Source organism: Microcebus murinus, chromosome 2, assembly GCF_040939455.1.
Source record: "Microcebus murinus isolate Inina chromosome 2, M.murinus_Inina_mat1.0, whole genome shotgun sequence".
In the NCBI taxonomy this organism is placed as follows: Eukaryota; Metazoa; Chordata; class Mammalia; order Primates; family Cheirogaleidae; genus Microcebus; species Microcebus murinus.
Window position 1 is genome coordinate 45,875,523 of NC_134105.1, and position 12,053 is coordinate 45,887,575.

At 38.2% G+C, this 12,053-nt stretch overlaps 1 protein-coding gene across 7 annotated transcripts in view; it reads left to right on the plus strand.

Moving 5' to 3' along the window:
• FGGY (FGGY carbohydrate kinase domain containing) overlaps positions 1 to 12,053 on the plus strand; it is a 384,511-nt gene that overhangs the window by 24,781 nt on the left and 347,677 nt on the right. For 5 of the 7 annotated variants that reach the window (XM_012785132.3, XM_075998776.1, XM_012785136.3 and 2 more), the window contains 2 exons: positions 5,329 to 5,440; positions 11,578 to 11,729. In XM_012785132.3, coding sequence (XP_012640586.2) covers positions 5,329 to 5,440; positions 11,578 to 11,729 — 264 coding nt within the window. Of the gene's footprint in view, positions 1 to 5,328; positions 5,441 to 11,577; positions 11,730 to 12,053 lie in introns of those variants that run through there. The other 2 variants (XM_075998778.1, XM_075998779.1) reach the window with 2 other exon arrangements.

A 12,053-nucleotide genomic window follows, 5' to 3' on the forward strand; every position in this document is an offset into this window, starting at 1 on the left:
GGAAGGCATTTGCTTGTAAGGCCAGGGAAATAATAGTGGCTCCTTAGCCAAATCAGGTTTAAATGCAGGTCCTTGTGAGAGGTCTCTGTTTTAGAGATGGAGACACTGAGTCTTTGTCACTGAAGGCCATGATTTGAATACAGAACTCTTTAGGTCTTTAGAGAAGATTCAAAGAATAGATTGAAGGAAATATTTTCCTTGTTCCTACTGGAAGGTTACTCACCCCATAATTTTTAGAAAGAGTCAAGTCTATACAATTTTTTTCTATTGCTATCCCCTTTGCCTATCACTTTTTATATGTGCTGAGATGACACAGAGAGCATGCTATGCTTTGTAAATAAAAAAATATTCCATGAACACCATTAATAAGGCATTGAGTGTGTTTTCTATCCTTTATATTTCCTATAAAGGTTTGCTGGTTCCAAAGTACTTTCAAACCTGTTGAGTCCTTTGATCCTTAACTGGGAGGTATCTCTCACTCTCAGGAAACTGAGGTTCAGAGGGGATAGTGATTATCTGACCCAGAAGTGCTGGAGTTGGAACCAAAAGGTGATTCTTTGGATACAGTATCTTGTGTTTGTTTCTACTCTGAAGCTGCCTTGCGGTATGGAGTTTTATTGAATTACCTACATTCACTCACCCAATTCCTCTCTTGACCAACTTTGGACCTGTGTGGGATGGGCTTATCCAAGGTAGGCATGCAGTCTCTGGGCGTGGAGGGCAGTAGGGCCACATAGCAAGTGACTGATTGATGGCCCATGTGTTCAAAGAAGATTTGAAGCAGATAATTTATTCCAATAAAAGATGCTATTTATTATGTACTGCATGCCAGATGTTAGCTGAATTCTCATAGTCTCATTGAGAAATGCAGGTATAAGTAATAGCTTTATGCTACCAAGGAAGCTGGTTATCTGACTTCACAAAGCTGCATAACTGGTAAATGGCAGAGCTAGATTTCAAACTCAGGCAATCTGACCCCAAAGCCACTGATCTTAGCTCCTACCCAGTGATTTCCAAGCCAAGTTGGAAGGACATTCCAGGGAGAGGAAGCTGTACCTGTAAGTGCTACAGAAACATGAACCAGCAAGGCAAGAGAGGAGTTGCAATGGCTGGAATTGTGTAACCTGCCCTCAGTCACTTAGCCAGAGTGACAGAGCTAGGATTTGATTTCAGGTCTTTGTGACTCATTGTCATGAGGCCATGCTGCCTGTCAGGGAATGGGTTTGGTCCTCACACTCTTGTAAGTCTAGAATGATCAGAGTAATAAAGGCATGCAGGATATTCGCCTGGTACTGTGGGTCAAAGGTATTGCCAGCAGTCACAGATGGGTCACTAACACATCTCCCTACAGCACATGTCCTTTCCACAGGATGTGTCTCTTGGGCAACAGGAAATGCTCTGATGACAGAGGCAGGCAGTATGGTGTAATAGAAGGAACACAAGCCTCTCTTTTGAATTCTGGCTCTGCCATCTACTGGCTGTGTGACAAGGGCCAGTTCCTTAACCTCTCTGAGCCTCACAGTTTCCCTCTCCAATCATCCACTTGTTTTTTATTAAATGTTTCCTTTGGAGGGCTTTGTAAAGATTAAATAAGATGATACATGTAAAGCACATTGCACATAGTAGATGTTCAACATATGTAATAATGTTATTTGAAAAAAATAAATGCTTTTCTTTGTTATAAATCTCCAGTAATGGTGTGTAGCTCTTGTTTGAGGAACATGTTAAATAGTAAGAAATGGAATTCTAAAGTTATAGTTCTGGTATTCCCAAATAGGAAAAAAGAAGGTTATACATTTTAAGGTGAATTTCACTAAATGGGGATGGACACTTTTAGGTTGACGTTTATGGGATTTAAAAGCTTATTGTCATATTTTAAGTTAATGGAAACCATATGGTCACTCATGCTTTTTCCAAAAAGGAAACCATAGAAACAAAACTAAAAAATAGAATTGATCAATAAATGTATTACTCTACAACTTTGAAAATTATACAAACAAATGAAAAGTCTCTTATCACCTCTAACTGCAGTTCCATCCTCAGAGGCAACATACTGTTTTTTTTTTTTTTACTTTATTAATATGTCATAGATATTTTTCCATTTTATCTTCTGTAGCTTAATTTGTTTTTTAAAGAATATTTAGCAGCTTGAGGTATAATTTATATATCATAAAATTTAGGCATTGCAAATGTATAATTTAATTATTTTAGTAAATTTATACAGTTGTGCAGTCATCACCATAATCCAGTTTAGAGCACTTATTACTCCAAAAGTTTCCTTATGCCTGGTTTGCAGAATCTTCAACCTCAGTCATAGGTAACAATGTATCTGCCTTTTGTCTTTATAGTTGCTTTTTAAAAAGATTTTATATAAATGAAATCATACAACATGCTTTCTTTTGTGTCTGGCTCTTTTTGCTTAGCATAGTGTTTTTAAGGTTCAGCCGTGTTGCTAAACACATGAATAGTTCCTGCCTTTTTCTTGCTGAGTAATATTCCATTGTATGGATATATTATGCTTTATTTAACATTTTATTAAACTATGATGGATATTTGGTTTGTTTCCAGCTTGGGGATATTATAAATAACCCTGCTATGAATATTTAAATAAAATCTTCGTATTTACATATGTTTTTATTTTTCTTGGGTAGATACCTAGGAGTGTAATTGCTGGGTTATATGATAAGTTACGTTTAAAAATATGCCAAACATTTTTCTTAAATGGCTGTATTTTACATTTCCACCAGCAGTCTATGAGGGTCGTACTTTTTCCACAATTCCCTAACACTTGATATTATCAGTTTTTGTGATTATAGCTGTTCTAGCAAGTGTGTAGTGGTATCTCACTGTGATTTTAATTTTAATTTTCTTAATAACTAATGTTATAGAACACTTTTTCACATGTGTATTGGCCATTTGTATATCTTCTTTGGTGAAGTATCTATTCAGATCTTTTGCCCATATTCTAATTGGGTTGTTTTTATAAAAGTTCTTTATATATCCTATGTATAAGTATATTATCACATGTATGATTTGCAAATCTTTTCTCCAAGTCTGTAGCTTGTCTTTTCATTTTGTAATCATTTCTTTTGAAGAGGAAAATTTTAAAATTTTGATAAAGTCAAATTTATCAATTATAGTTCTAGTTTTTACATTTAGAAGTATGATACATTTTGAGTTAATTTTTGTGTGTGGTGTCAGGTCCAAGTTTTTTGGCTTTTTTTTTCATATAGCCATTTAATTCTAGCATCACAGTTGAATAGTCTATCCTTACCCCACTGAATTGTCTTGGCACATTTATCAAAAACCAATTGACCAAAAATGTTTTGGTTTGTTTCTTATATCTTTGTTCTATTTTATTGATCTATACATTTATCCTTATGCCAATAAATCATTTACTTAGTAATGGTAGTTTCATAATAAGTTTTGAAATCAGGTAGCATAAGTTTTCTAAGTTTGTTCTTTTTTTTTTTCAAAAGTGTTTAGGTTCTTCTATGTCCTTTGCATTTCTGTATACATGTTAGGAATAGTTTGTCCAGTTCTACCAAAAAAATAAATAAGTAAATAAAACCTATTAAGGTTTTAATAGGAGTTGTGTAGAATCCGTAGATTAATTAGAAGAGATTGCCATCATAACAATGTTGAAATTTCCATGTTATGAGTATGGTATATTTCTCTAATTTGTAGCTCTTTATAGCAGTGTTTGGTAGTTTTCCAGATATAGGTCTTTAACTTCTTTTGATCAATTCATTCCTGAGTATATTAGTCAGAGTTCTACAGAGGAACATTGTATATATAATGTTCTATATATATGTGTGTGTGTGTTGCAAGATTTGGTGGTTAATATTTTGTTAAAGATTTTTACATCTATGTTCTTGACAAATATAGGTCTGTAGTGTCCTTATGATGTCATTGCTTCGTTTTGGTGTCAGGGTAATACTGGCCACGTAAAATATATTGGAAAGTGTCTCCCCTTTACGACATTCTAAACAAGCTTGTGTATGATTAATATTGTTTCTTCCTTAAATATTTGATACAATTCCCCAGTGAAGCCATTCGGACCTGTAGTTTTTGTTTTTTATTTTCTTGGGGGAATGTTTTAAGTATAAATTTGATTTTTTTTTTAAGAAAAAAATGCTTCTCAATTTGTCATGTGGCTTTGATCAATTTCCATAGTCCCAAATGGTTGTTTTTGATGACTTTGTCCAGTTTTATACATTTATTTTGCTGAGGATTTTCCGAATTTCTCATACCACCACACCCAGAAGTTGCCTTTCTACTTCTTTTAAATTTCTGCATAGAAATTTAAATTTCATTTATATTTTATTAATAACAGATTAATAAATTACAGATGTGCCATAATTTAAGAGTTTTTCCAGTTTTAGAATATATTCTTAGCAGTGCTATAGTTAACCTTCTTCTATGTATTACTTTATTTACTTAAGCTACTAATTTGCTAAGACAGGTTTCTAGGCATGGGATTGCTGGGCCAAAGGATATGCATCTTTTTAATTTTGATAAATACTATCAAATTATTCTCCAAAATGTGTGCAGGATAATTACACTGTTAGAATAATGTTCAAGAAAGTCCACTTCTCCTTATCTTGCAGCCACCCTTAATAGGTTGAACATCCCTTATCCAAAAATCCAAATTCCAAAATGCATCAAAATTCAAAACTTTTTGAGCACTACCATGATATCACATGGGGGTCTGAGACAGTAACACACTTGTTTTCTGGTGGTTCAGTGTATTTAAACTTTGTTTCATGCACAAAATTATTAAAAATATCATAAAATTACCTTCAGCCTATGTGTATAAAGGTGTATATGAAACATAAATGAATTTCATATTTAGACTTAGGTCCCATCTTCAAGCTATCTCATTATGTATGTGCAGATATTCCAAAATCCAAAACATTCTGAAATCTGAACCACTTCTGGTCCCAAGCATTTTGGATAAGGGATAGCAACTTCTACTATTAATCTTTTACATTTTTGCCAATATGAAAAGCAAAAATTTTGGCATATTTTTATTTGCACTTATCTAGTTGTAGTGGAGTTGAGAATATTTTCATATGCTCTTTGACCATTTCTTTTTTTTTTTAATAAAGTGACTTTCTGTGTCCTTTGCTTAATTTCCAATTAGATTGGTGGTGGTTTTCTTATTTATAGATCCTTTGGTATTTTAGTGATACTGAACTGTATCTGTTTTAGGTTGTAAATATATTTTTTTTCTGTTCTGTCATTTATATCTTTTAGTTGTAATTTTTCTTCAAGCTTTTAAAACCCTGGTGTTGTAATTTATGTTTTTGTTTGTTTTTAAAACAGAAAGTTGTGCAAGGGATCGATGTAAACCAAATTCGAGGACTTGGGTTTGATGCCACGTGTTCTCTGGTTGTTTTGGATAAGCAGTTTCGTCCTTTACCAGTAAACCATGAAGGTAGGACCATTCCTGTTCCTTTTCCTGGTGATGGGAGACTGGCTGGGGCAGACTTGGATGGCCAAAGGACTCAGGTAGAACATGGGTCAGGCAGTCCTTGCCCACTGATAGTGAGATTCAGAGGTGGAGTGAGGAGGATAGAAATTGTATCCCAGAAATGAAAACCTTGGGCAGTAGTTGGTATGAGTGGGGTCGTGTTGGGGCTGGGTTAGGGGAGACTTGGCTTCCTAAAGCACAAGAGCCACAGCAGAGAGCCTGATGAAGGAAGGGTGTGGGATCATTAGCCGGGAGTGAGTAGCCTTGAAAGAGAAGGTGGTTAGAATGTTTCATGGGAAGGCAGTGCGAGAGCTTGCAGTTGATTTGTGTATGAAGCTCCTAGTCCATGTTCATTCAAGTGGGTGAGCCCAGTCCTTTTAAAGGAAATGGAACAAGGTAGATAGGACCATGTGTCTCACAGAAGCTGGAAACAGATGGCTTCTCTATTTCAATAGTCAGACCAAAAGACATTCACATGTGATGACATTGTTCTAATAGATACTGTGACTACAGAAATGAGCTGTTTAAAATGTAAGGTACTACTTGGTCACACCATCAGAGGTTTTTCATGGCAGGTGAGATTGTATCTCTTTTGGGGAATTTTAGCCAGTAGTGCCGGTACTCTACACTAGTCAGGCAGGGAATGTAAATGAGTAAAATGGCCCAGGTTTGAGAATAACAGCAGCACACATGTATGTGCAAAGATAAATTTCAGCCAATATTTAACCTTGTAATGAGTAGAAGACATTAGGTTGTGGTAGAGTCTGTGGTACACTGGAGATCGCAGCCCCATCTAAAGTTGGGGGTGGCTCTAGGCATTGTCAGTGAGCTGTTGCCAAGATAGCCATTGCAGACAAGTTTGGGGCTCGCTTCTGTTTAAGAACCTTAGTTCTGGAGACTGCTTGTAGTAGCACCTTTCTTAACTACTGGCTATGATATAGTAGGGCACACTAGGACACAGCGGAATTGCAGTCAGGCAAGGACCAGCTTGCAGCTCTGCTGTTGCTGAGCTATGACACCTTGGGTGAGTCACTTAACTCTGCATGTCTAAGTTTTCTCCTCTGGAAAAATTGGAATAGTGAGTCAGTTGCTTTGCTGTGAGAATTAAGTGAGAGCCTGACACTTAAAATGCTCAGAAAAGTGTCTTCCACTTGTCTTTGAATTTTTCAGGTTAAGAGAATGTGTTCCACTCACTTCTGTGGACTTAATGCAAGTAATAATGGTTATTATAAATGACATGTGCTGAAAGGTGTGCAAATTGATGAGTAATTAGAGCACAGTGATAATGACAACCATCTCTTACACGCACACACACACACACACACACACATGCACATATTTGAACTTATTTCCCCCTTCTTGCCATATTTATTATCACCTATGGTGTGCCAAGCTCTGTCTTATTAAATGCAGGTGCTTCAAAGATGAATCCGAATGGCCCTTGTTCTCAGTGGCCATTCATTGGCTCCATTGGCATTGTTATGTCATTGTTATGGCCCAGGGCAGCCTCAGTCTGGGCCACTTCCGAGAGCACAGTCCACAGAAGTGGTGGTGAGCAGGCAGACCTCAGCCCAGCAGCAGCAAGCATTCTCCAGCTACAAGATGCGGCCAGCTGTGGACCTGACCACTTTGCAAGGCTGTCAGCACTCCCTTTATTGGCTTTATTTAAGTAAAGGTCAGGTGATTGTCTGTTAGGGCTGCTGTAGGTCAGGTGTCTCTTGCCACTGATAGTGAGATTTAGAGGTGGAGTACAGAGGCCAGAAATCATGTCCCAGAAGGTAAGAGCTTAAAGAGCAATTGGTATGAGTGGGGTGGGTGGGGGCTGGGTCAGGAAGGGACTTCTTGGCTCCCTAAAGCCACTGTAGAGAGCCTGTTTCGGGGTGGGACTGTAGATATTAAGAATCCTGTACCATCTGATCTACTAAAGTATATGTTTAGTCCCCCGCCCCCCCACTGGCTATGCATTAGTATCAATTGGAGATCTTTTTAAAAGATTACCAATTTATTAGCCTTACCCCTAAGATTTGTATTCAGTTGGCTTGGGGTGGGGCTAGGACATTGACATTTTTAAAATGTCCATTTTTTAAAAGTTGCCTCAGCAGTGTTAGTATGTGCAGAATCACTGGGCACAGATGAACGGGCAGTTAAAATATTAGGAACAGAACACTGGGAGTGGAAGAAGAGAGTTCCTTTTTAAACCTGCTTAAATATAATACATACCCTCTCTGGATGCCATCTTTTTTTCATTGTAGGTACAATTGCCTCCTGTTAACAGGCCCTCTATTAAAAGGGCAGCTATGTTACAGCCCTAATTATAAGTGTTGAAATAACCATATTCCACCTAAAAGGTTAAAATATGCCCATTCATCAAACGCATCCAGCTGCAGGTGCCCTTCCCCAGTTGCTTGCCTTTCAACAGATTGCATTAAGGTTAGACTTTTTTTTCTGAAATGAATTATCCTGTGCTAGAAAATGAAATTAGAGTTTAAAGGTGGTTTAAAGGTTCTCTGAAGACTGCTTCTACCTGCGTGGCAGTGACCAACTCTTGCTTTGTTAACGGGAGTGATTTGAGGAGCGGGGAGTGGGATCAGGACGTTTACAGATTACCCCAGTCGCCATTAGAACCAAGCTCACAGACCAGAAGTATTGCCATCTTTAGCTGTTAACCAAGAAATGAAAAACAGAAACCAATAAGTTTAAGTATAATCAAAATTACTGTATGATAAAACAGTCTCATTGTTTGCCTTTTCTTGTTTGATTCTTCTTCCTGGAAGCTGCAAACAGCCCCTGGGGTGGACAGCAGTGTGGTTGCTGCGTTCCTGCCCCTGCAGCAGCCCATGGAGCTCAGAGCCTGAGTCTGGTTGTGTCATAGGAGTCCTTGGGAGGGAACCAAGGTGACAATTAAGGCTGGGAGAGGAAGTTCCAGCCTGGGCTACTTTGTGCAACAGAAACATAGTATTTAGATGTATTTGTTGATACATAGTAATTTTTTCCCCTTTAGTATGCCTGGACCACATCTTGGGAAGTGTTCAAAATATTAATGAAGTGAACCCCCCTAGGTAAAATGAGGCAGCTCAAATTATACTTTACCAAATTATCTCCAATTCTGTTAAAAGATGACATCTCTTGGTCTGTGCCCTGTTTCACATGCCGTCTGTATTGTGTAGAACCTCTTCCTTCACCTGGCTAACTAATGGCCAGTGACTTGCAAAGTAAGTCAAAGCTTTCCTGCCTTTTGGAAGCTCTCTGTGAAGCCTCAGGCTTGGCTCACTAGATTCTTCTCTGTGCTCCTCCTCAGTCTTCTCACATCTGGTACTTTTGTTCCAGCAGTCAACACACTGTATAGACTCTTTCTCCATCACACACATGCTCCTGAAGCGCAGGGACGGTGACACATTCTTCTTGGTATCCCAGCACCCAACACTGTGCCTGGCATGTTGTAGATGCCCAGTAAGAGATTACATGAACTTTCAGCGGAGTCATTTATTTGTGATTTTCTATAAGAACTGAAAAAGGATGAACTTCTCAGGTTTTTTCTGAACTGAAAAATTTAAATTAATAGTTATATATAAATATAGTAAAGTGACTGATTCTGTACAATTCTCAGTGTATTGTTCTGACTGCATTTTGAGAGCCTCTTTATGTAGAGGCAGTAGTAGCTGATGGGTCATGCAGAGGTGTTGCAACAGGTGGTTTTGCCTTGAAGCAGCTGTAGATATATTCTGTACAGTGTTTAAGAAACAACACTGATGCTGTCCCCCTCAACACCCATCTACACACACGTGTGCAGGTGTATGTATGTGTGCACACCCACGTTCTAATTCGCTGATGGGTTCTGAAATAGGACCTGGACCTCAGTATTTTTAGAAGTTATCCAGGTGCTTCTCATGAGCTACTAGTTTTGGGAGCCAGAGCTTTGAGCAGTTCTTTTATACAGTAGAACGACTGTGCTGTTTAAAAATATTTTTTTGATATGCCTTTGGAAGGTCTCATGTACTTTGTCTTATTTTCAAAACATTACTGTTGTTTGTAGGGCTTTTGTGGGACTTGGAATCTTTCCAGTTAGGCAGACCAGTGACAGAGCTCTTACCTTGGTATGCCCATGACTTTATCTAGATATTTTCTTAGGTTGGCTTTTTTAAAATTTTAGTTTTAAAAAAAATCTTTCCAAAGATATGGAAGCATAAAGAATGTAAAATAGCCTTCTATGCACCTCCTACTGAGCATAAACAGATGAATTTTTGCCATATTTGCATCAGATCTTTTTTTTTTCTTTTTAAGAAGTATTTGTAACTTCAGCCCATCCTTCCCCTACCCCCACCGCCTACAGCTAACTATTCTATGGTAATTGTTCATAAAGACGTTGTTTTTATGCTTTTACTATGTATGTATACACCCACAACAGCAAACAATATAGAGTTGTCCCTGATTATCTGTGGGGATTTGTACCAGGGCCTCCGATGGATGCTAAAACTGGTGGATGTGCAAGTCCCTTTTATAAAATGGTGTAGCATTTATATATAACCTACAAACATCCTCACTTATACTTTGTCATCTCTAGACTACTTGTAAGACCTAGTACTTATAATTCCCTAGTACAGTGTAACTGCTATGTAAATAATTGTAATGCTCTATAGTTGAGGGAATAATTGCAAGAAAAAGTTTATACATGTTCAGTACAGATGAAACCACTTTTTTTGTTTTTTAAAAAAATATTTTCAATCCACAGTTGGTTGAATCCATAGATGTAGAACCCACAGATAAGGAGGGATGGCTTTGTGTTTTAAAACATCTCAGCTGGTGTCCTTATTCTTGTTAATATGTCTAACTCTAGTTTATTTGCTTTATCAGATTATTTATTCACCACACAGATGTGGTTTTAACACACACCTCATACATTTGCCAGCTGCTAGACTTTGGGCATATCTTCACCCTTGAGAAGTATGTTCGTCATTGAAAAATGGGGTTAATAATACCTGTATCAGAGGATTGTTTTGAGGATTAAATGAGGTAATGTGTGTATAAAATGTTTAGCTCAGGGCTCGAGAGACACACAAACGCACCTTATAAATGTGTGCTGTTAGCAAGATATGTAGTGTGCAGTTGTTTTGCCATTAAATAAAATAATGTGTGAAAATGCCTGGCTCCCCTTTTGTCTCTTCTCTAATAATCTCCCAGGTATCATCGTTACTGTTGTCTGCATTCTGCCATCGCAGGAGTCAGGGGGCCGTAAAAGGCTCACTGGCTTGCCCATCAGTACATGATGGGTTAACAGAGGCTGGAGGAGAAAGGGGGGACAGTTGCTATGTGGGCTGCAGGGTGGCAGAGGCAGGATATGAGGGGTGGTGCTCCTTTTCCAGCTGGTTCTAAATTCTGCTCCTTAAGATTTACTCCCCCTGAGGGCCTACTTTGTGTGAGAGGGGCTTGCCATATCCTTTATGTGCACAGTCTTTTTTTAGTAACTTCCTGAATATATCTCCATCTGTAACTTAGAGAGTCAGCATTCCCCATTTGGTCTGCCTGACTCCAAAACTCATGTGTTTCCTGCTCCCCCAAACAAATGAAATGAATGAGGAAACAACACTTACATGAACTAAATTTTATTAAACTGACCAGAAAACAAATATATATGCAGATAAATGCCAATTGTGTAGCTATTAGATATATTATTATACATCAAAGTATGTGTCCATATTTAAAGGAGATATCTTTAATAGATGAAGTATTGTCCTAGTCTTAATTCATAGGCTCTTTTCCTGAATGTGTGCCCAGGAAAGTTTTTTTAGAACAGAAGGGATAGGAAAGGAGGGGAAGAAGTTGAGAAAGAATGAATGATAATATAATTAACTGGTAGATTTTGGCTGGTTTTAATGTAGACTTTTAATCCTAGGGTTATGGTCAAAGAACACATTGCTGGCAGGGGAATCCAAAGTTTGGGTACTGTGTACTCATCGGCATGGCTGGTGTCCTTTCACTTTGCTCATTCTTGATGCACGGAATTGTAGAAGTTACACAGCATTTTGCCCTTGGGAATCCATAATTGTTTCCTTGAATTAGAAGGTCAAGAATGCATATCTGTCCTCATCTCTTGGTTCTGCTAGGGGATTCCCGTCGAAACATCATCATGTGGCTGGACCACCGAGCGGTCAGTCAGGTCCACAGGATCAACGGAACCAAGCACCGCGTCCTGCAGTACGTCGGGGGGATGATGTCTGTGGAGATGCAGGCCCCCAAGCTTCTGTGGCTAAAAGAGGTGAGTGCACAGGGTTGAAGAGAGGATGGTAACAATAGTAGAGGGTTCCTTTTATTGTAGATCTGCATGTGCCAGGCACACTGCTAATGTCTGTGAAGTTTGATTTTTCCCAGCAACTCTCTAGGGAAGGTTGATCCTATTTTATTGATTAGGTTGCAGCTAAATCACACCTGTTTTTATGTGCTTAACTCATGCCAGGCACTGCGATTCATATTTTACACATCATCTCTTTGAATGCTAACAGTGATCCTATGAAGTTTTTTTTTCTCTAGGATCTCTGTATTGTAGACAAGAAAACTAAAGCTCATTAGAGGTAAACTAACT